Source organism: Onychostoma macrolepis, chromosome 03 (genome assembly GCF_012432095.1).
Source record: "Onychostoma macrolepis isolate SWU-2019 chromosome 03, ASM1243209v1, whole genome shotgun sequence".
Taxonomy (NCBI): domain Eukaryota; kingdom Metazoa; phylum Chordata; class Actinopteri; order Cypriniformes; family Cyprinidae; genus Onychostoma; species Onychostoma macrolepis.
The window spans coordinates 23465093-23489773 of NC_081157.1; the positions used below are offsets into that span (position 1 = coordinate 23465093).

Sequence of the window (24681 nt, forward strand, 5' to 3'; positions counted from 1 at the left end):
ACAAGGTGAAAGACCACATTCCCTTCACTTAAATTTCCCTCATCATACAATGCTTATTTGATGTTTTTATATGTGTTGTACTTTTGTGTATAAATACTGTATATACATTTTAAATAAAACATTTACACCTTTTAAATATACGTTTTGATAAATTCAGTCTAACGTTAAGTACAAATATTTATTCAGTATCACTTGACTTAACTTTACCTGACGCCTAAACTTGACATACAGTACACTGTCTTATATCCACTTTTCTTCAGTTATACAACTCATAAAACACTTTCTAAATGTCCACTCAAAAAAATCGAATATGTTGCATGATTTTCTCGTTAATTTTAGTCATTTATTTAGTGGGACTTACCTGACGCATGAACTTGACAAGATGGCGGTGCTGTTTCTCCCGCGAAGTCACTCAGGCACATGCACGTGTGGAATGATCTCAGTGTTGGCTGGATTTGTTTTTATTAATTCAGTCAAACATTGGCATTCTGAATGTTGACTGGACTTGAAAATAACCATTCGTTTAATGTTTTTAAATATATTTGTGCAGACTTAATATAATATGTCTTCTCAACTAAGCCCAAGCAATAAAATTAGTTCAACTTAAATATGTTTGCTCTTCCAACATTTTGTTAATTGGATTTTTTACAGTGTATGTTTCTGTTAAAATTATGTTTCACAGTGTATTTTTTTCATCTCACACATTTAACCCCTTTAACCCCACAGCAAAATCCTCAGTTTTAAAGAGCACTTAGGGTGAATCCCATTTCGCTGTCTTACCCCTTCCCCTACGTCTTACCCCTAGCCCTTGTCCCTCGAAACCGAGTGGTAAGCGCTAGGGGTGAAAACATACCCCTATGAAATGAGACACCACTTGGTTACGGTTAAGTCATCATACACCGTCGCTAGCTGGCTGCTACGTCACCAGAGCCGACAAGTGTTGATCACAAACTTTGGATCGTTTTACAAACTTGTTAAAACTGTAGACATGCATGGACTGTTGTGCAAATCAGCAATGTAACGTTAGCGTCGCAAACTAGCGATTTTTAAAAAAGTTTCAATTAAGAACATGGTTGCAAATATATATGTACAGGACTGTCTAGAGCACAAAACAAGACTGTCGCAATTTTTAAATAAATTATTTAAGCCGATAATACTTGATTGTTGCCGGTTGCGCAGTGTGTTCTGGGTACCCTCGGTTTCAAGTAAGCTCGCGAAAATGCTTGGTTTTAAGGGTATCTACCCCTTCCCTTAGCCCTACCCTCGATCAAAACGAGAATTGGGATAGCCCTTACTCTCACGTGAGCAGCGCAAAACTAAGGGAAGGGTAAGACAGAGAAATGGGATTCACCCTTACTAGTGTTGAAGTAACACTGAAGCAGTGATGAAGTTAATGAGAGAATTAAGTGACTAATTAAATGAGGATTGAGCTTTAGTGATGAACACCTGCTGTTAACAAGTAGAATCACTGAAGGAAAGAGAAACAAGAGCAGAGAAACAAAACTTACAGCCAAAGCCAAAGATGAAATCAACTGGAATAAAACACATTAAATCTCTCAAGATCTCAGCAGAGGGTGATTAAACAACTCCAAAAACAGCATCACCAGCTTCTTATTACTAACCAATTTGACTTTATTTCTCATATGTGTACAAACGCTCTTATTGAGATTTTAGGTGTTGTACTTTCATTTGAAGTCACCATAATGGCGATCAGTGGTTGCTTTCGTTGGGCTCTTGAACCTTGACTTTTTAAAATTAGTTTTTCTTTGGTTGCTTTAACTAGCTGTGTTCATTAAGCACAGTTTTTAAAGCAAAACAAAAACAGTCTATGATCAGATGAGATTGATGTTTGTGATGTCAAAACCATCATGATCTAGTCTAATTCACAGATCTTACCCAATGTTTAATCTCTACACTTATATTGCACCACTCATGCTACAGAAATCAAATGTTGTGAAACAGTTTTAAGCACAAATAAATGTATCGAACCACGGCAGATTTTAAACACACAGACATCAACAAAAAGCGTATGAATCTCAAAATTGGTGACAAACATAAATGATTTAAAATATATATATATATATATATATATATATAAAATAATTGGTTCAACTCTGAACATCACAAAACATTCTACTGAAAAGTCACAACCAAAACAACACCAAAATAAAAGCAAGTAAAGAAAATAGTAAGAACATTCAGCTGCATCATTTATTCATGCTGCAACGCATTCTGGGAGTTTTGTTTTTTATTATTAATAGTCACCATTGTTGAGGTTCATGTGCTGATTCTGATGTGTGTGTGTCTAAATAGTGCTGTAGCTCTAAAGATTTTGTGCATAAAATGTTTTTAAACTCCTTCAAAATAGTTTGTCAACTTATCTTGTAGAGTAATATTACTACCATAAACAATATGAAGTTAATTACAAATCACTCATATCATTTGACACTAATTGAGATCAGTGAATCAGGTATTTAGATGATGATGATATCACCATCAACAGTTAACCAAAACTATTGAATTACAATTTTTCTTGGCTTTCCTTGTCAAAACAAATGTGCGTCACAAACACAGGTACAACAACCAGAGAAAAACTAACATTAAAGAGTCAAGGGTCAAGAGCATAACTAAAGCAAACACTGATCACCAAAACGGTGAGGTCAAACAAAACATTTGAAATAAAATATAAACCTCTGTTAATTGGTAGATATATGACAGAAATGAAGTCAAACTGGTTAGTAATATGTGGAGCTGGTAATGCTGTTTGTGGAGTTGTTTAATCGTCCTCTGCTGTTTTATTTCAGTTGATTTCATTTAAGGCTGTGGTTGTATGTCAGTTGTAGTTTTGTTTCTTGTTCTTTCCTTCAGTGATTGTGTTTGTTAACAGCAGGTGTTCATCAGTGTCTGAATTCACTCATTTGTTCTCAATCGCTCTGTCTAGTGGACTATATAGTGAACTAATGTAGGGACTAGTGAATGAGGGTGTAGGGTGGAGTGTCGACTCTGAGGCTTCTTTCTCGAAAACAAACAAACTTTGTATCTATTGCAATTATTCACTGTATATAGTAAGGAAACTTACTGTTAATCATTTAACAGGTTTTTACTGGTTCATTTTTACAGTCTTTTACCGTTACAGATAATTTTTACAGTGTGTCTGTATTTTTGCGCTGTCATTTTCTTACTGCTTATGTTTTAACATTGTACATTGCTAGGCAACGACTTTCACTCACTGAATTATCGGTTATCAGTTTCATAAATAAGTAAAAGAAGGCAATTTATGGATGCTGAAGAGGTATAAGAAGCACTAAATACCATGATCGATGGAGAGTCTGATGGTGGGGAGATAAGTAAAGTGTCCTGTGTCAGCTCAGCATCTGACGGCTCATCTGACAGCGATCAAGATATGTTTTAGCCTAATGTTATTCATAGCCTAATTGTTTGAAATTTTGATTATTTCATTTTTGTTTTGCCATTTATATCGTTTATTGTTCATTTCTGTGGTGCTAGCCTGCCCGTTTCCTGAAGAGAAAAAAAATCTGATCTATGATGTAATGAATAAAACCATTTTTGATATTACCCGAAGTTTAATGGTGTTGTTTTCTTATTCAAATTATAAATGATATAACTAAACAAATTAATAATTAATTAGGTGAAGGTGACTCTCAGCTGATCCACGTCTACCTATGCGACACCTATCACTGCATTCATAAGGTCCTTTTATCACCAGCTTCGCGTTGCTCAATAGCTAATTAAATGGCGAATTCATCAGGCAAAACACCATCATCACTAGGAATCTGGAATTTAGCGAGTGGAATTCATTTCCCCAATGGACTTAAACCCTAATCAAACACACCCGAATAAGCTAATCAAAGTCTGAAGGGTTACTAGAAAGCTAAAAAGCAGGTGAGTTTTAATTAGGGTTGGAGCTGAACTCTGCAGGGCTGCGGCTCTCCAGGACCGGAGTTCGCCATCCCTGGCCTATCATTGGCCACCAAATTTTTTTGGCTATAGCATACTTCAGATGTTACGCTACTATTAAAACAGGGCCACGTGCTTTATTTACTGCCAATTTCTCAATAGTGTAACTAACCTCAGCAGGTCTAATATTCACACCAACATCATTCGAAATATGACTTACTTCAAATTCCTGTCAACACAATTAAAAATATCCCTGTAATGCTATTTTCTTTTTCATTTGGATTCCGCTGTATTAGTATGAAAAGGACAACAAACACTGCACTATGCAGAATACATTAAATATGCAAGACCTCAATAGATTGTTTTTTTCTATCGGATCTTGCATTTGGTGTGATTTGCTGTCTGAAAAGTGCAGAGCAGTGTTTCTGTCATGAGCCTACTAAACCAGCTATTTAAACTAGTTAGAACCAGCAAATTGATTCAAAAAGTTAAATCACAACCCTCCACAAATGCCAGTTATAAACTCAAAGCCTGAAGACATTGATTTGGCAGCAGAGAGGTCCTACAAAAAAAGTTACTCCTCCCTGCTCCTAGACTCTAAAGAGGATGTAACACTAGTGTGATTGGAGGAACTTTGTAATCACTTAAGATGTTCAGTCAAATGAGAAAGTAAAACTAAACCAGGAATGATCTCCGTACGATCTTGCATTTATTCACTCTCTTGGGAGAAATCAATGTTGAGATTAAGGTAAGTCATGGAAGAATTGAGAGATACACCTGAAGTCTACATAGATTTTCTGAATTTAGATTTTCTGTTCTAATGTGTAATGTAAAGAAAACACATAAATGTTAACACACCATTCTATTTTCTGTTTTCTGATTATAATACATGCAATTTGTTTTTTTCTATATTTTTCTTTTCAGCGTCCATGTCCTTCAAATATGAAGTTTATTTGTTTGACCCTCCTGATTATTAGTGGAATTACTGATTCAAGATCAGGTAATTATTTGTATTCAAGTGTGTGTTTATGTGTAAAAGAAAAAGGAATCGAGATATAATAAGTAACTTATATAAGGGACAATGTACAATCAGCCAGTCATAGTCCAACTGAAGATTCATCAATCTGAAATATTTGACCACTGAATGCCAAGATTGACCAATCAGAATCAAGTATTCCAAAGAGCCATGTAATAAGTGATCAAATCTAAGAAAGTGTAAACAAGTAGTGTTTTATGTAGTTTAATGTAGTGAATGAATCCTCAGCTGGGGAAACGACAGATGCTGCTTTACATGGAAATATATTTTTCAGAAAAATTTGTCTTGTATTGTTTCTGGTGCAGGATTATCACACCAGGCTTTTCTTATACTAAAGATAAAAATTATTCGGTGTATTTTAACTGTCCTAAAACTGTAGAACAAACTGTCTGCTGCTTCTAATTTAAAGGGACATTTCATCATCCCTTTAAATGTCACCTCATGTCATTTCAAACCTGTATTTCTTCTCTGGAAGACAAAAGGAGATGTTAGACAATGTTTACTCTATTTTGCATAAAATGAAAGCATATAGTGACCAGGTCCTGACATGTTTCACAAAAGCCAAAAATACCATGAAAGTATCAGACAATAGCTTTTTGTAAGGAACAGACCAAACATTTTGTTGTCATTATAATTTCACTGTTGCCCTAAAGTCAAATATGAAGTGTTGTGATAAGCTTACATGTGAGAACCTGCGATGAGTGGTGTCAATAACATTAAACATTTACATTTAGTTATTTAGCAGATTATCCAAAGCGACTTACAAATGAGGACAATGGAAGCAATCAAAACCAACAAAAGAGCAATAATATGCAAGTGCTATGACAAGTCTCAGTTAGCCTAACAAATATATGTAGAAAAGTTTTTTTGTTATTTTTTGTTAATTATATAATTTCAGTCAGGACCTAAGTCAAAAAGAAAACCATAGACAAGCCTTTGAGTCAACTTTAATGGCATGATTACTAAAGTTACATTTGGCGGTATGGCTCTGTTCCAAGTTCCCTGTCCTTTTCATGAGCTCCATGAAAGCCAAGACAGGGAAACAGCAGCTGCTTCAGGGGCAACCGTCCTATTTTAAGAATAGGAGAGTAGCACAAAACCCCCCAACAGACCATACCAGGCAATCCTCCCTGGCTCTTCCTGCTAAAGAAGAGCCAGCAGAGGAACCAAATGAGCATTGCCGGAAGCCAATTTACTGCTTTAAAATAGCCAAATTAACTACGTGACGTCAGCGTAAGAATGAAGATAGAATAATGAATATTTATAAGTAAACACACCCAACAGCTACTGAAGCCATACATTTTTATTTTAAACCGCAGATTAGGGAGCTGCACTCATAGCTTTTTGAGCCAAGTCAAGGATGGCTCGAGCGTCGGGTCGGAGGTAACGTTCATAAGCAACTGAAGACCATCGCCCCATGGCCTTCAAGGTAGAGATTGGAGAGGAGGAAGCTGCAGTTGTAGTAGCCCCTATGCGCAGAGAATGAGCTGTGTAACATTCTGGGGGAAGACCACAGTATTAGCAGAGAAGGCAGAGACGGGAGGCAAACCAGCCTCTGGACATAGGCTTTCCCTCCTCTGTGGAAAACAATGGGTCCTGCGGACCAGCTTGTGGACGGCTTCTCAAGTAGGCCAACATGGATGACAAAGGACAAAAAAGTTAGATTCAGACATAAAAATTACTGTGCCTTCCTTGTTTTTATCAGTTTTAGAATGCTTTAGATATATGGTGAAGTAGTGAGAATAAATGGTTACATCAGAAATTGTCAGAGGTGGGTAGTAACGAGTTACATTTACTTCGTTACATTTACTTGAGTAATTTTTTTGGGTAACTAATACTTTTAGAGTATATTTAAAAATGGGTACTTTTACTCTTACTCAAGTACATTTTTAGTGAAAAAACGGTACTTTTACTTCGTTACTGTGGGCGACGCTCCTCTCGTTACTTTATCTTAATGCAGTACAAGTTAAAAATCCTTCAATTTATTCCAAGCGCGCCATCTACTTTTTTTCCTGGGCAATGAGCGATGCCCGTTCGCGAATGATTCATTCTTTTGAGTCAATTCTGTTCGAAGGCTTGATCAAACCAGTTGGCAGACCAGTGAATCGGTTCGCGAATCAGTTTGAATGATTCGTTCAGTTCCCTGCAGCACGCGCTGAGTCGTCTGAAGCGGCTCTCACTCAGAGTTGTAGAAGAGCGTTGAAGACGTGGCTCTGGATCAACAGTCAGTTGAAAGCAAATCTGCAAAGGCTATGGTTTGCTAGCTATGAAGACCTTTATTAGATGAACACCGCGTGTGCTGACGGTTCCACAGGTATAGATTCGATTACAGTTCACGATACCACTATGACATTACAGTTTGTTGTACATGTACCTTACACATTAAATACAATGTATAATTTATTCATTAAATAAGCTGTCAGAGAGTATGAAATAAACACCCGATAACCGCGTTAGTTCCAGGAGGAATGCCTTGCCTGGAAACAATTAATATTGATATTTTCACAATATTTACGCTTTCAGAAATAAAGGCTACATTTGTTTACATTTTGCAGAACAGACGGAAGAAGATCCGTCAATGTGCATTTTTTCGTTATGTTCAGATGTTCTGTAGCGGTCATGTGAGGAGATTTCATTCTTCTCCGTGTCAGAGGTTATATACATATATACATTTATTATACATAATATACTTTAAAATAATTTTATTTAATTCAGTGATGCAAATCTGAATTTTTATCAGCTGTTACTCCAGTTTTGCTGCTTAATATTTTTTGGAACCTGTGACATTTTGTTCAGGATTCTTTTATGAATAGAAAGCTAAAAAAGAACAGCATTGATAATAAATCAGGCTGATACGTATTCTGATTTGCATCACTGAAATAAATTACATTAAAAAAAAAAACATTAAAAGTATTTTGAACGGCTGTGTCTGTGTGTGTGTGTGAGAGTGTATATATATATATATATATATATATATATATATATATGTATGTATGTATATATATGTATATGTGTGTGTATATGTATGTATGCATGTATGTATATAAAATTTTATCTAAATATCTATATATATAAATAAAAGTATACTATATGCAGTATATGATCCAAAGTAACTAGTAACTAACTACTTGAGTAGTTTTTTTATCCGATACTTTTTTACTCTTACTCAAGTAACTATTCAGACTATTACTTTTACTTTTACTTGAGTAAATATTTCTTCAAGTACTTTTACTTTTACTTGAGTACAGTTTTTGGGTACTCTACCCACCTCTGGAAATTGTGAGGTCTTGTGATGGATTAAAAGTATCAGTGCGTGTGGCAAACTCGCCATCTCTGAGAAATCCATAGAAAGCTGTGAGCAAAGCAGACTCTAGCATTAAATCAGTATAAGACCCAAAGCATCCTTCTCTTAAACATGATATTAACTTTAGCAAGAGTGGGAGTGTGAAGGGGAGACACTGAGTGCGTTTACATGCACCCTCTTAATGCGATTATGATGAGATTTTGGCGATATTGCGATTAATCTTTACCTCATGTAAACGCAATACTTCGATCTAAATAATGCGATTAAGCTCATAATCGCAGCAAGCATAATCGTATTAACCATAGGTGGCGTACGCCGATTTTAATCGAAATACACAGGCATGTAAACACCTTAATCGCAGTATTGCCGCTCTGACCAAAGTGCGCATGCGCTTGTGACATGAATAACGTGACACGCACCTGTAAAAATACGGAGATTAGAAACGATGGAGGGGAAGAAAGCATCGCATTCTGAGGAAAACACAACAAGCTGCCAGCAGTCTCTGTTCTTTACCCTCATCCAGAAACGGCGAGCAGAACGCGACGGCAGCGTATAGGCAAACAAACTCCATCACATTTCTATGGCGCCGAAAAAGCGTGGAATACAGCCATACAAAATCATTATGCATTAGACGTAAATAAATTAAAACAGCGACCAGTAACACTGCTCTTTCTGAGTCCATCATTTGTGCTGTCCAGTGGGGTATGTGAATAATGGCAGTAAAAAAAATTAACCACAATTCTTAGCGAATAATAAGAATAATGGAAATTGCATGTAAACGGGAGTAAGAGCTTTGCTCTTGACATGTAAACATCAAAATGCGATTAAGTCCTTACTCTGATTATTGGAAATAATCGCAATATTCGTGCGCATGTAAACGCAGTCATTGATTGTTGCCTTGAGGTTTTTCTTTTTTGATGCCATTAAGCAGGAGACGAATCGATGGATTTCATGGTAAGCTGATGGTAGATGGATCCAAGCAGCACAGGTGGAATTGGATGCCGGCGACCATACTTTTGATGCTTGAAGGCTGCATTTTTCTTGATTCATAACAGTGGACTATAAAGCACTAACATATGAAACATTGACCGGTAGTACAGCTACGGGGAAAGTTGCACAGAAAGAACTGAAGTGAGACCAAGCAGAGTTGTACATTTTTAATGTAGTTTTAGCTAGACCATTACGCATACGTGAGCTGCAGAGTGCAAATACAATTGAAAGGTCATGTCTAGTCTAGTACGGTTTGGCTGAAAGAGGGACAGACCAGGCTGGATGGTGCTGCCTCCGGGCACAGGAGGTGGAATATCTGAAATTCAAACCGAGACAAAGAATCAGCGATTTGGTTGTTTAAGCCAGGAATGTGAGCAGCCCGAAAATTGAAGTTACCCAATACAGATAACCAAGTAAGGCGCCTAACAAAACGGTTTATAAACGGTACAGAGGAGCGACCCTTATTAATAATATTGACAGTTGCTTCATTGTCGCAGAAGAACATAATTTGTTTCCTTGACCAGTGCTTACCCCACAAAATACAAGCTATCACGATAGGGTACAACTCCAACAGAGCAGTTGACAGGGTATTAACAGGTACAGATAGCAGTTCATCCAAAGGGACTAGACAAGAGAGATAATCCAAAACGTAAGTAATAGTCCAGGCAGGGGAAAACACAATCTGAAACAGGCAAGACAAGGCAAGACAAGACTAGGAAAACTAACAGGGCTCTGTAAAGTAGCTAACAACTAGAACAGTGATAAATGCATACAATACTCGGCGATGATAGAGAGGAAGTCCAAGGCTTATAAAGCGTGTCTGATGGGATCAGCTGTGTAATCAGTGCAACGAGTGATTGGTGACAGCTGTGATCAGTACAATGATGGGAATTGTAGTCTGATGAAATGCAACAGTAGTGTAGTGCAGTGCAAGAGTCCATGTGATGAGCAGGTGACCTCTGGTGGTGAGTGAACGGAAGTGCATGGACAGGATTCGTGACAGGATTCCTACCGTATCAAAAGGGAAACTTGTTAGCACAAATTTTACACCTGCTTTCTTTCTTTTATAACAGAGCGGTATGATGTGGTGGGACCTGTAGATTCTGTATTTGCTGTAGCTGGTGAAGATGTGATTCTGCCCTGTTCAGTCAAACCCAACATCAGTGTTGTGGACATGACAGTGAGGTGGTCTGGTCTTGATCTGAAAGACTCACAGCTAGTGCATCTCTATGAGGATCATGGAGACAGAAACACAAAGCAAATTGAGTCCTACAGAGGGAGAACAGAACTGAATCATCAAGAACTACAGAGAGGAGATGCATCACTCAAACTCTCATCAGTCCGAGTCTCAGATGAAGGACGTTACAAGTGTTTTATTCAGTCCAAATCCTGGTATGATGATGCTACTGTTGATGTCAGTGTTGAAGGTGAGTAAACCAATGAAAACGAACATTTAATGGTTTTAGACATGAAGCTTTGGTGTAGGGAAGACTGGGATGTTTGTAACATGGGATCAGTTGTAAAGGGGTCTATAAGGTCATAGAAATATCATGTTTAGCAGATGGGAAGGATTGTCACACAACTTTCACGATTTACTTCTACTGCACCCACAAAGATTGAACACAATGAAATGAGATGGTGTGTAAGCCCACATTTGACAACTATGAAAGTGACTCACAAGCACACACACTGGGTCACATTCACTAATAATTGCGTGAATTAATATTTATATGCACAGGAGAATTTCTCACAAAACGTTAGCACCTATAATTCGCCACACATGCATACACACATGAATTTGTCCCGAACCTTATTTGAATGCTGAATTTTAGGTTTTATCTTAAAGTAAAAAGTTTTACAACCATCCAGAGTCTCCCCTGTATGTTACTCCTTTATGATTTAGTTTGATGCTCTTGTCAGCATCAAACTAACACAAAAAGAAAGAACAAAAACAGGTTTATAGGCAGAAAAAATAGGGTTATGCACTCAGTGAATGTTCTTCATCTTGGTCTCTGTAGCTGTAGGACGTCCTCCAGTGATCACTGTAGATGGGTTTGATCATTCAGAAAGGCTTCATCTACAGTGTGAATCTGAAGGTTGGTATCCTGAACCTGTTCTTGAGTGGCTGAACAGTGAAGGGGTCAGTTTGAGTTCGGAAACTACACAAATGCAAAGAAACACAGACGGGTTCAGTGTGAAACACACCATCACTGTACATCACAGAGACGACAAGATTCACTGCAGAGTCAAACTGAGACATCACACGCTGGAGACACTGATTGTGACCTCAAGTATGTACTGACACATTTGTTGTGCAATTTTTATGATATTTTTATGGTTATTTGACGCTGTAGAGTAGATCAAATAAAGTGTAACTTAGCAGATTTCCAACTCGCTTTGTATTGTTACAATGTCGTAGATGTAAATGAACAAGGTTTTTCTCCTACTTGTGTGTACCGAGATATACTGGTTTATTTCTTAGCAAATCTCAGCTGGATGATGACAAATTAAACAGGGGTATAGGTACACATAACTTGGAGAAAAATTTAATCTTGTTTATTTACATATAATGCTGATATTCTAACAATACAAGTGGGTTGAAAATCAGCAAAGTTACACTTTAATAATGAATTTAGTGCGTAACATTAGGGTATGTAAATCAAAAAGCATCAGCAGAATTAGTTTTAATAGCACTTTTTTTTTTTTTACTGTGTATGTATACAAATGTATCTTGCTTGCATTATTAATCATTTTTAATCAAATAGTAATAAATGTTTGACACAATGTGCTCAATGTGAGTCACTGTTTTGTTTTGCAGGTATAAGTTTTAATCCTTGGAGGACAACAATCATCTTGAATTTAATTGCTGTTGCGCTCATTGTGATTGCTGGAATACTGTTAGCTGCATTTGTTCGTAAAAACAGAGGTAAAATTCTTGTTTGTTTAATATATTTGATTTAAATAAATAAGGGATCCTAGGGCTGGTTGTCACATGTTTATTATTCCTCAGTCCACCAATAGTGTCCAACTGTGGACATATATGCAGGACTGAAGAAATCTGTAATTTTATTTTATTTATTTATTTTTGTCGAAAGTCGTTCACTATTAATTTAAAGGCTTATACTTTTGTGTCTTTTTTATTCAATCAAGCATACTGTGTTTGAGAGAAAAAATATATTGTAATTAAAAAATAAAAGACTGCAAGTAAAAATGATTGCTAAGAATTGTGCTACCGTTGGAATTGTTTTATTTACAAAAATAAAGTAATTGATAAAATCTTTGTATTGTAAATAAATATTCTATGCCGTTCCTACATTTTTCATTACGCACCCATATATTTTGCTTTCTGTTCTGTTTCTGGTCTAATTTTTTGCAGGTCTAAAATCTTGGCAGTAACTGTGCTAGAATGAAAGACCTGTTTCTATTGGTCACTCTCACTCTTGACACAATGGTTTGGCCACACCCACTGCCCAGTCCCAGTTGTGGCATGAAGAGGGTGTGTTTTAACACTGGGGCTTAATACACAGTCTAATTTCCTAAACGAAATCTACATTTCGATAACTTTTACTGTAACAATTTTAATGGACCTTCAACTTAACATATTGCACAATACAGTTGAATGAGCCAAGTCATTTCGGAGCAGTCTTTCTCAGCCATGTTCAATATTAAATATGACACCGACTGGTGACACACGCTATAATGGCCTAACAATAAACGTTTGACCATATTTCACTGTACTAACCTGCTTTTATAGACACACGCTTGATGGTATAATCAGCCACTCTGTTTTCTGCCCATTTGGCACAGCCTTTCTCAGCCATCTTAATTTAGGCTAATCCTAATGTTCAAGTATCCAACTATTATCAAGTGTATTTCTAGAAAACAAAACATTTTATTCTTACATTATGTGAATTCATTACATTACATTCCTACATTATGTGATACATTTGTTATATAATCGCACCTGGTAATTAGCCTCAAGCGACACATAATTTACAGTATGAAATTAATGTTGTTTTTCCCCTAAAATGCACTTTATACTGTAACACCATCTAGTGTAGAGATCTAAAGTGGATTTTGATGATATGAGATAGAAATATATTATATGTGACTTTTCATAGTTGGCTAAATGTTGCACCTGCTTAGCATTTCTCATATTAACATCTTTATTCGTATAAAATTAATGAAAAACACATGCAAGCCATCGTAATTGTTTATTTATTTTTGAAATGCTATCTGTTATTTGTGTGCAGTCAGAACGTAGAATGTCATTATAGAAGGGTGGGAGTTATGACACATAAGATGAGCGACAGATCTGCAGCGAATCGTCTGTAAGTCATGTGAACCGAAACAAACAGAACATTAGGCATCACTTCATGCTCATAATTGAATTAATAATTTTTTTTTTTTTAAGAAATATGAAGTAAACGTGGGAATCCATCAATATTTCTCACTTTTGAACTAATGGACATTGTTTAGTGAAACCATGTGATCACAAAGAAACAGGAGCAGACGCAATTGTGTCCTTATTCCATTTGAAATATCAGTAAATATTATACCGGTTTTTGCAATCTTTATTCTTTAATTACAATGTTATTACTTTTGCTCTCAAACATGGTATGTTTGATTGAATAAAAAAAAGACACAACAGTAACTCCATACATTTCATACACAAACTATTTAATCAGCACACACTGTGTATTCATATACTTTTTGTCTTATGAGGGAAAGTGTATATCTTAGGTCACCTTGATTTGGAGTTGTGGCCTAATGGTTAGAGTGTCGGACTCGTAACCCAAAGGTTGCGGGTTCAAGTCTCAGGTCCGGCAGGGATTGTAGGTGGGGGGAGTGAATTTACAGCGCTCTCTCTCCACCTTCACCCTTGAGCAAGGCATCGAATCCCCAACTGCTCCCTGTGCGCCGTATATAGCATAAATGGCTGCCCACTGCTCCGGGGTGTGTGTTCATGGTGTGTGTGTGTTCACTGCTGTGTGTGTGCACTTTGGATGGGATAAATGCAGAGCACAAATTCCGAGTATGGGTAGCTGTACTTGGCCACATGTCACTTTCACTTCACTTGGTCACCTTCTCTTGTCTTTTTTGTTCTGAATTTCTTCAGAACATGACGAACTACAGAATGAGAACAGGAGAAAAAAACAAGGTGAATTTGTCTTTTTTAGTTATAATTTCATTTTTAATGTAAAGTTTGTTTTCATCCATAAAACATTAACAAACAATGTGTATTCAAATATGTTTTTGTTTATATCTTTTTTTTTTAAAGTTTTTGTCATCTTATTTTTATTCATTAATTTATTTACATATTATTTAAATATAATTTCTGTTGTATTTGTAGTTCTTCTTCCTCAGTCAGAAATAATTATGGTCTATGTATTTAATGTTGTTTTCACTTGCCTTTATTCTGAATTTTCTTCAGAACATGATCAGCTACAGACAGAGACATGCAGAATTCAACAAGGTGAATTTATCTTTATTATGTTATTATTTCATTATCAAGTTAAACATTTTTTTCTTTTTTAATATTTGTAGTTATTATTCCACCCCTATAATAGATGCATGTTTATAAAATGTACATTTTAATTATTCACTTACCATATATACCCCTGATGTTATCTATTTAATGTTTTCTCTTGCTTTTATTCTGAATTTTCTTCAGAATATGATCAACTACAGGAGGAGAAGAACAGAAAACAACAAGGTGAATTTGTCTTTTTTTTGTTATAATTTCATTTTTAATGTAGAGTTTGTTTTCATTCACAAAATATCTACTTAACCAGACTCAAACATGTTTTTTTTTTCTTTTTTTAATATTTGTAGTTATTATTCCACCCCTATAATAGATGCATGTTTATAAAATGTACACTTGAATTATTCACTTACCATATACAGTCATGGCCAAAAATATTGGCACCCTTGGTAAATGTGATCAAAGAAGGCTGTGAAAATTAATCTGCGTTGTTAATCCTTTTGATCTTTGATTAAAAAAAATCACAAAAATCGAACCTTTCATTGAATAATAAGAATTTAAAATGGGGGGAAATATCATTATGAAATAAATGTTTTTCTCAAATACACGTTGGACACAATTATTGGCACCCCCTAGAAATTCTTATGAGAAAATATCTCTGAAGTATATTCCCATCATTCATATTCACAATTTTGAGCACTCCAGGGTGATTATGAACATGAAATTATCCAGCCATGGCTTTCTGTTTCACAGAAATATAAATAGGAGGGAAATCAAAGCCCAAACTCCCTTAATCATCCATCACAATGAGAAAAAAACAAAGAATGTATTTCTGATGTGCAGCAAAAGATAATTGAGCTTCACAAATTAGTGAAGTGGCTTAAAGAAAAGAGCTAGAGCAATGAAAATTCCCATTTCCACCATCAGGGCAATAATTATGAATTTCCAATCAACATTAAATGTTACGAAACTGCCTGGAAGAGGACATGTGTCTATATTGTATCGTCCTAATGCACAGTGAGAAGGAGAGTTTGAGTGGCTAAAGACTCTCCAAGGACCTCAGCTGGAAAACTGCATAAAATAGTTGAGTCTCGGGGTCAGAAAACCTTAAAAAAATTGTCAAACAGCACCTACATCACCACATGTTGTTTGGGAGGGTTTCAAGAAAAATTCTCCTCGCTCATCCAAAAACAAACTCCAGCATATTCAGTTATCAGACACCACGACTGGAACTTCAAATGGGACTGGCTTCTTATGGTCAGATGAAACTAAAAAATGAGCTTTTTAGCAGCAAACACTCAAGATGGGTTTGGTGAACACAGGGATAATGTAACGTGGCTGACGAGACGTGAGACGTGCGAATCCAAGTGCAAGCTTTTATTTAAAGGCATGGCCATATATACAGGCAGGGTCAAAACAATGGCAAACAGGTATGGCAGGGACAAGACAAAGAGTAATCCTAGGGCAAGCGAAGGTCGACGATGGGCGAACAGTATCCAAAAGGGCAAGGTAGAGAGATAATGCAGGTACATGGGCTATAATCCAGGCAAGGGAATAAACAGTCCGAACAGTGAGACGGGTAAATACTGGGAACACAGACTAGAAAACAACAAACGTTCCGTAAAGCAGCTAACACTAGGGGAGAAAAAAATGCAGGACAATACAGGAACTGAACAGAAACACGGAATGGCACGGAAAGGGTTAATCCAGGAAACACAGGCTAGAATAAAACACAGGAAAACAGGCAAGGCAAGACTAAGAAAACTACATGGGCTCCGTAGAGTAGCTATCACTAGGAGAGGGATAAGTGCATACAATACTCGGCAGTGAGGGAGAGAAAGTCCATGGCTTAAGTAGAGTGTGTGATTAGTGATAACTGTGTGATCAGTGCCTTCAGCATATGTGCAATCAGTGTAATCAGCTGTGTATGTGTCATCAGTGCAATGGATGATGGGAAATGGAGTCCAGTGTGATGGATGTTTTGAGAGTCAATGTGTTGAGTGAGTGACCTCTGGTGGTGAGTGAACGGAAGTTCATAGACTGGATTCGTGACAGATAAAAAGTACCCCATGTGTACAATGAAATATACTGCTGTATTTTTGATGTCGTGGGCCTATATTTCTGCTGGAGGTCCTGGACATCTTGTTTAGACACATGGCATCATGGATTCTATCAAATACCAGCAGATAAAAAATCAATAAGTGACTGACGCTGTTAGAAATCTTATAATGGGCCATGTTTGGATCTTCCAACCGTACAATAATCCAAACACAAACCTCAAAAACAACACAAAAATGGATCACTGAGCACAAAACCAAGCTTCTGCTGGCCATTCCAGTCCTCTGACCTGAACCCTGTAGAAAATGAGTGAACTGAAGAGAAGAAGCACCAACATGGAGCTGGGAATCTAAAGGGTCTGGAGTGATTCTGGATGAAGGAATGGTCTCTGATCTCTTGTCAGGTGTCTCTAACCTCATCAGGCATTATAGGAGAACATTTAGAGCTGTTAAACTGACAAATGGAGGTTTCAAAAAGTATTGAATAAAAGGGTGCCGTTAATTGTGGCTAATGTGTATTATGTGCACATCCTGGTGTGCTCAAAATTGTGAATATGAATGGGAATATCCTTCAAAGATATTTTACTCATAAGAATTTCTAGGGGTGCCAATAATTGTGTCCAACGTGTATTTGAGAAAAACAATTCTAACAATTCTTATTATCCAATGAAAGGTTAGATTTTTGTGAACTTTTTAAATAAAAGATCAAAAGGATTAACAATGCAGATCATTTTCACAGCCTTCTTTGATCATATTTACCAAGGGTGCCGATATTTTTGGCCATGACTGTATATCCCTGATGTTATCTATGTTAATGTTTTCTCTTGCCTTTATTTTGAATTTTCTTCAGAACTTGATCATCTACAGGAGGAGAAGAACAGAAAACAACAAGGTGAATTTATCTTTATTAGGTTCTTATTTAACTAATAATTTAATTTTTTTGCCATTTTTAAAGTTAGTTAGTTTATTTGTTTATTTATTTATTTATTTTATATTTGTTGTAATTATTTCTCCCCTATATTAGTTGCATTTTTATAAAATGTACATTTGAATGATCTATTCAGTTACCATTTGTAGCTATTTTAATAATCTTTAATGATATTTTCTCATGATCTATTTTAATGTTATTTTCTCTTGCCTTTATTCTGAATTTTCTTCAGAATACAATGCACTTTTACAAAATGAGAACCAGAGAATAAAGCAAGGTGAATCTTTCTTTAAGTCATAATTTCATTATTAATGTAAAGTAAAAACGTTTTCATCCACAAAATATCTGCTTAAGAGACACTGTATATGCATCTGTGTATAAGTTTATTTATTTATTTATTTTTTTGCCATTTTTTAAAATACAATTTGTTATTAGTATGAAATAATTATATAATTTTAATCTAGTTTTTTTTTAAACTTTCTTCAGAACACAATGAAGTTTATCAATTAATTAATAAAGTCTGCTGATCTGCAAAACATTAACACACTGCGTATTCATGTGTAAATAAAACAACCCGGTCTCATGAAAGTGTGTATAAATAGTAGGCTACGCCAAATAAAAACGAAAACTCGTGGTATTGATACACAAAAATGGACTTTGGCGTGTATATGCTACGCAATGGGTAGGATAAGGGCATGGCCGTAGCCAGGCTTTGAAAATTAGTGAGGTCCGGATGGGGGGATGGTTGGGGGGAGATTGTATGCTATAATAACCTCTTATTATAGAATTGTGCTATAATAACCCCTATATATACAACTCATTATACACTATTAACACTTTAAAATAGACAGAAATTTTTGTGAAAGAAAGAAGTTTTCTCTGTTTTGGAGGGATTTTAATTTTTAAATCATACCCTATTTATTGCATCAAAATTTGTTAATACATTTCTATAGTTATGGGGTGGATAATTTTATCAGTTGTTTATTATACATGCAACAATACTGTTATAGTTTTTATTTATAACCATTGCTGTGTAGCTGATAACTTTGTCTAGTGCTCTTATAAATGTTTATAGCATGATTTGTGAAAATTTAACTACTATGAATGACTTGGCATATACTTCTTCATAGTGTTTGCATATTTCATTTTATTCTGTAACCTACTTTTTCTACAGATCTCTGCACTAGTGTTAAATGCTACTGTTTTTGACAGCGTTGATAACGTTTCTGACAGATAATATGAATGTTTTTTTATTTTTTTTTTTTGCGTTTCCCTTATCGAATGTCGTAGGGTAGGCTATGTCAGAAATGGGCTTTTTTGATTACTGGTGATTACGGCGATGCAGTGTTGCCAGATATTGCTATTAAGATGAGCAAAAGCCCATCAGTAAATAAAAATAAACTGAATATATTACAAATCTTTTGCAAATAAGATAAGATAAAGATATCGCTGACCCTAAACCGCAAGGTCCTACATTATTAACTTTCTAAAGTGTCAAATTAAGTGGGAAAGACAAGTCAAAAACGTGCATATTAGCTGGATTTGGCAACACTGAGACTGCGCTCGCGTCCTCACTCACAACACTCTCAAGCCTCGTTCACTCCGCCAGCGTCTCGCAGCGATCATTTTCATACCACGGACGCTAAACATTCTTGCAAACTGTCTAAACTGAATTATACATACAGACATATGAGGAGTTTAATAGCAAATTGGTCATTCAGAGAACAAATTTTATTTTTGAACATGAAAAATTTACCGAGGTTCGGACCTCGGTGACCTCATAGCTGGCTACGGGCCTGGATAAGGGTTGTGGGGTAGATGCGTATCGTATTTACTCGAAAACTATGTATCATATGCACGCCAACAAATGTCGTATTATATGCACGCGAAAACTGCGTATTATATGCACGCCAAAAACGCGCGTATAATATGCACGCCAAAGTCCATTTTTGCGTATCAATACCACAAGTTTTCGTTTTTATTTGGCATACTGTTTATACGCATTTTCATGAGACCGGTCTCAAATAAAATGAGGCATAATTGACATTATGGCAATTCAAACACACACACACATTTGTTTTTGTGAATTGTGGGGACATTCCATAGGTGTAATGGTTTTTATACTGTACAAACTATATTTTCTATGGCCCTACACCTAAACCTACCCCTTACAGGAAACTTTGTGCATTTTTACTTTCTCAAAAAAACTAATTCTTTATGATTTATAAGCCTTTTGAAAAATGGGGACATGGAATAATGTCCTCGTAAGTCACCTTTTCCTTGTAATTCCTGTCATACCCATGTCATTATACAAATTTGTGTCCTCATATGTCACAAAAACGCACACGCGCGCGCACACACACACACACACACACACACACACACACACTTATATAATAGATTCCTGTTTATAAAATGTACAATTGAATTCAGTTACCATATATACCCGTGATGTTGTCTATTTAATGTTTTCTCTTACCTTTATTCTGAATTTTCTTCAGAACTTGATCGACTACTGGAGAACAGAAAACAAGGTGAATGTATCTTTAGATTATATTCACTATTAATATATTAGGTTATATGAAGAGTTCAGATGCAAAAGCCTCTAAGTATGTCTGACGTTTTTCTTTAAAATTAGCGTTTCTTTCTGGCTACTATGTATAGATTTCTATGTAAGTACTGGTACTTCTGAATGGGTTGAGGCTGGGATTTAGTGCATTTGAAGTGAAAGTTCTTGATGAACATATACTATGTATGGAGAGCATTCGCTCAGTATCGTTATCTCATTTTTGACCAAGATGGCTTTTAGAGGCTTTTGCGTTGGAACTCTTCATATTCACTATTAATTTAAACATATATATATACAGATGCATGTTTACATTATTATATTTTTATAGGTGCATGTTTATAAAATGTACATTAAATGAATTATTTATTCACTTACAGTATGTACCCGTGTCTGATGTTATCTGTTTAACATAGTTTTCTCTTGCCTTTATTCTGTATTTTCTTCAGAACATGATCAACTACAGAATGAGAACAGGGAAAGAAAACAAGGAGAATTTATCTTTTTAAGTTATAATTTTATTTTTAATGTAAAGTTTACGCAGGTGTAAAAAAGTACTCAGAAAATATACTCAAGTGAAGGCACAGACACTGGTTAAAAACATACTTGCGTTAAAGTAAAAAATAACCTTTTTTAATATTAGTAATTAAAAAAAGTAAAAGGGAAGAGGAAAAAAAGAAAAGAAACAAGAGGAGATGCTTGTTTCATCACATTGAATCGTCTTCTCTTTGCAAAGTGAAATTGCTTAAAAGAAACTGCATAAAATATTTTGTCAGGCAGACATACAAAAGTTTGGTTAAAGGAAGAAAACAAAAACAAAATGCATGTTCACTTTGTGTGGTTTCCTACGGAGCCCTTTACAGGACATTGTGGTGGGAAAAAATCGGGGTGAATGGAAAAAATTCAGGGTGGGAGGGAAAAATTTTCTCTCGCAAAACTTTTGCGTTCCCTCGCAAAGATATTTGCGTTCCCTCGCAAAACTTTTGCGTTCTCTCTCAAAACTTTTGCGTTCTCTCGCAAAGATATTTGCGTTCCCTCGCAAAACTTTTGCGTTCTCTCTCAAAACTTTTGCGTTCCCTCACAAAGATATTTGCGTTCTCTCTCAAAACTTTTGCGTTCTCTTGCAAAGATATTTGCGTTCTCTCGCAAAACTTTTGCGTTACCTCGCAAAGATATTTGAGTTCCCTCGCAAAACTTTTGCGTTCCCTCGCAAACATGTTTGCGTTCCCTCGCAAAGATATTTGCGTTCTCTCGCAAAACTTTTGCGTTCTCTAGCAAAACCATTTGAGTTCGGACAAACGCTTCATGTTTACTTTGCAGCTTGCAGTGGTTATAGCTCCTATGTTCACAATGAGCGGTTCATAGAGTTTTATTTTGAACTTGGACTCAAATAAATTAATAAGTCAATGCTTAGTTCAAGGCACGGTTTTGGGACATAATAAAACGCTTAATGTGGCTTAATGTTTTAAAACAGTGACTTGGAGGACCAAATTCAATAATAATAAAAGCTGATACAATTATTAGGCTAATATTAATAACCTTATTAATAATATTACTAAGCAGAATAGCCCAGAATATGAACGCAACGCCCTGCACGTAGCCTAAGCTTTTTCTCCCCCATAAAAGCTTAGTAGGCTATAATGAAAACGGTGATTTAAAAATACCAAATCCGTTGCATTCATATTCTGGGCTATTCTCCTTTATTAATAGTAATATTATTAATAAGGTTATTAATATAAACCTAACAATTTTATTAGTATTTATTATTATCGAATTTGGTCCTAATGTCACTGTTTTAATACATTAAGCCACATTAAAGCGTTTTAGAATGTCCCAAAACCGTGCCTTGAACTAACCTGACTGACTGTATTTCTTTATACTTGAATCAAAGTTCAAAATAAAAACTCTATGAACCGCCCCATTGTGAACATACCAGCTGCATGAACCTTTCATTATAGCCTACCTTAAGCGTTTTCTATGGGGAAGAAAAGGCTTAACGTGCAGGGCGTTGCGTTCATATTCTGCTTTATTAATAGGAATATTATTAATAAGGTTATTAATGTTAGCCTAATAATTTTTATCAGGATTTATTATTATCGAATTTAGTCCTCCAATGTCACTGTTTTAAAACATTAAGCCACATTAAGCGTTTTAGAATGTCCCAAAACCGTGCTTCGACATAAGCACTGACTGTATTACTTTGAGTGCAAGTTCAAAATAAAACTCTATGAACCGCTCCATTGTGAACATACGAGCTGTAACCACTGCAAGCTGCAAAGTAAACAGGAAGCGTTTGTCCGAACGCAAATATCTTTGCGAGAGAAGCAAAAGTTTTGCGAGAGAACGCAAAAGTTTTGCGAGGGAACGCAAAGTTTCTCGAGGGAACGCAAAAGTTTTGCGAGAGAACGCAAATATCTTTGCGAGAGAAGCAAAAGTTTTGCGAGAGAACGCAAAAGTTTTGCGAGGGAACGCAAAGTTTCTCGAGGGAACGCAAAAGTTTTGCGAGAGAACGCAAATATCTTTGCGAGAGAAAGCAAAAGTTTTGCGAGGGAACGCAAAGTTTCTCGAGGGAACGCAAAAGTTTTGCGAGAGAACGCAAAACATTTGAAAAGAATTTTTCCTCCCACCCTGAATTTTTTTCATTCACCGCGAATTTTTCCCACCACAATGTCCTGTAAAGGGCTCCGTACCTGTTTGAGCTTCAGTTACCTTATTTAATGAGCGTAAGATAAAATAAAAATGCAAAAATCTAACAAGTACCTTTCAAGTTGAAATAAAATTGTATGGAGCAAAAAGTACTGTTTTTTCTTTAGAAATGTATTGAAACAAAAGTACAAGTAGTAAGTATAATTTTTATTTAAATCAATTCACCAAAATAATACTTCAGTACAGTAATAAAGTAAAATTGTTCAAGTATTTTACACCTCTGAAGTTGTATCTCACCTTTATTCAGAATTTTCTTCAGAAGATGATCAAGAACAGATTGTGAAAAGCGGAATGCAACGAGGTGAATTTATCTTTATTAGGTTATTTCACTAATAATTAAATAAAATGTACATTTGAATTATTTATTCAGTTACCATACATACCCATGTGTGAAGCTATCTATTTAATGTTTTCTCTTGTCTTTATTCTGAATTTTCTTCAGAACACGATCAACCACAGAATGTGAAAGAAACGAAAGGAAAACAAGGTCAGATTTGTGTCAGGTGGTTCTTTGCCTCCAATCATGCAGTACAATTGTTTAATGCACACCTAGGCATGGATTATCTCTTAATGAATTAATTATTAAGTCTGATTTGATCTGCCAAACAATTAACAAACACTGTATATTCATTTATAAATAAAACAAGATACATATGATTTTATGGCAATTCAGATACACACACACACACACACACACATACACACACACACACACAATGAATGCATGTTTATATTGTATGCATGTATATTTGAATTATTTATTCAGTTACCAGTTAATGCAGCCTATAAACGCATCTTTTTATCATTTTATTTAAAATATGCAGTTGTTGTTTTTCAGAGTGATAATTTAAAATAATGTAATGTTTTTCTTATCTTTATTCTGAACATTCACAGTCACATGATGATTACACCAAATTAAGATTTTTTTATGGCTTTATTAAATTATTTAGATATTAATAAAATTCTTTACAGTTTATTATAAGATAAGTAATCTGTTTAAAGTCCTGTTGGTTTCACTGGTCTTCAAGTGGTGACTAATATTATTTATCTCATTATTGATCTTAAGATGAATTCTGTTATGGACCCTTTATAACTTCATTCTTTCTTTCTGTTTTTAGGGAACCAACAATCAAAAAAAGAAGATAAAAAGTGTCTTTTACAATGAGGTGCAGGTGAAGGAGTGAATTGAGTGGTATTCAGGCCAGTAACATGATGGGGTGGAACAGTCTGAGTGTGGAGCCTGGATTGTGGATTATGAGGAGGGTCTGGTCTCCTTTTATGATATGGAGCGGCTGACATCAGCTGGAGATCATGCATCGGTGCTCCACTGCTATTCCCGCGGTTCCCGGATGTGCAACGCTGACTTTTCTGCCGAATTTTAACCACTTAATTTGTGGCAGCGAATTTGGAAAGTGAAATAAAATGACTGAAATTTGCCTATCGAATATTATACATCATATTCACCTTCCAGAATTCACTTCCAAAGTATTCAACCTGTTTAAAAATACGAATTGTTGAATTTTTAATTATGAAAATGTGTTTCATTTTTAAAAATGAAAATATTTTGAATTGAAATATTCCCAGCTTAAATAAACAACTGTGTTAAATTTCAGGACCTAAAAATGCAAGCCCTGGAAATACAAGGCATTAAAATGCAAGCACTGTTAATTGCAATGCATCTTTTTTTCGAT

General features: G+C 35.6%; 1 protein-coding gene across 4 annotated transcripts; it reads left to right on the forward strand.

Moving 5' to 3' along the window:
- The first annotated feature begins 4529 nt into the window (after positions 1–4529).
- On the forward strand, positions 4530–24648 carry LOC131537062 (butyrophilin-like protein 3). 4 transcript variants are annotated; one of them, XM_058770305.1, is made up of 14 exons: positions 4531–4666; positions 4843–4918; positions 10322–10675; positions 11267–11539; positions 12067–12174; positions 14368–14409; positions 14683–14724; positions 14923–14964; positions 17641–17682; positions 17951–17995; positions 20220–20252; positions 23238–23291; positions 23433–23477; positions 24109–24648. In XM_058770305.1, exons 2-14 carry the CDS (start codon positions 4861–4863, stop codon positions 24153–24155), a joined length of 1185 nt encoding a protein of 394 aa, XP_058626288.1. In that variant the 5' UTR covers positions 4531–4666; positions 4843–4860; the 3' UTR covers positions 24156–24648. The 4 variants fall into 4 exon arrangements, with proteins under 4 accessions (XP_058626290.1, XP_058626291.1, XP_058626288.1 ...); XM_058770306.1 differs by lacking the exon at positions 17951–17995; XM_058770307.1 differs by lacking the exons at positions 23238–23291; positions 23433–23477; positions 24109–24648 and adding an exon at positions 20734–21167 and having other exon boundaries at positions 4530–4666.
- The last annotated feature ends 33 nt before the right edge of the window (positions 24649–24681 follow it).

Coding starts and splice junctions, on each gene's coding strand:
- LOC131537062 (XM_058770305.1), top strand. CDS start 4,861: ATGAAGTTTATTTGTTTGACCCTCCTGATTATTAGTGGAATTACTGAT. Junction 12,175..14,367: donor ATTTGTTCGTAAAAACAGAG/GTAAAATTCTTG, acceptor GAATTTCTTCAG/AACATGACGAACTACAGAAT. Junction 17,683..17,950: donor GAAGAACAGAAAACAACAAG/GTGAATTTATCT, acceptor AATTTTCTTCAG/AATACAATGCACTTTTACAA.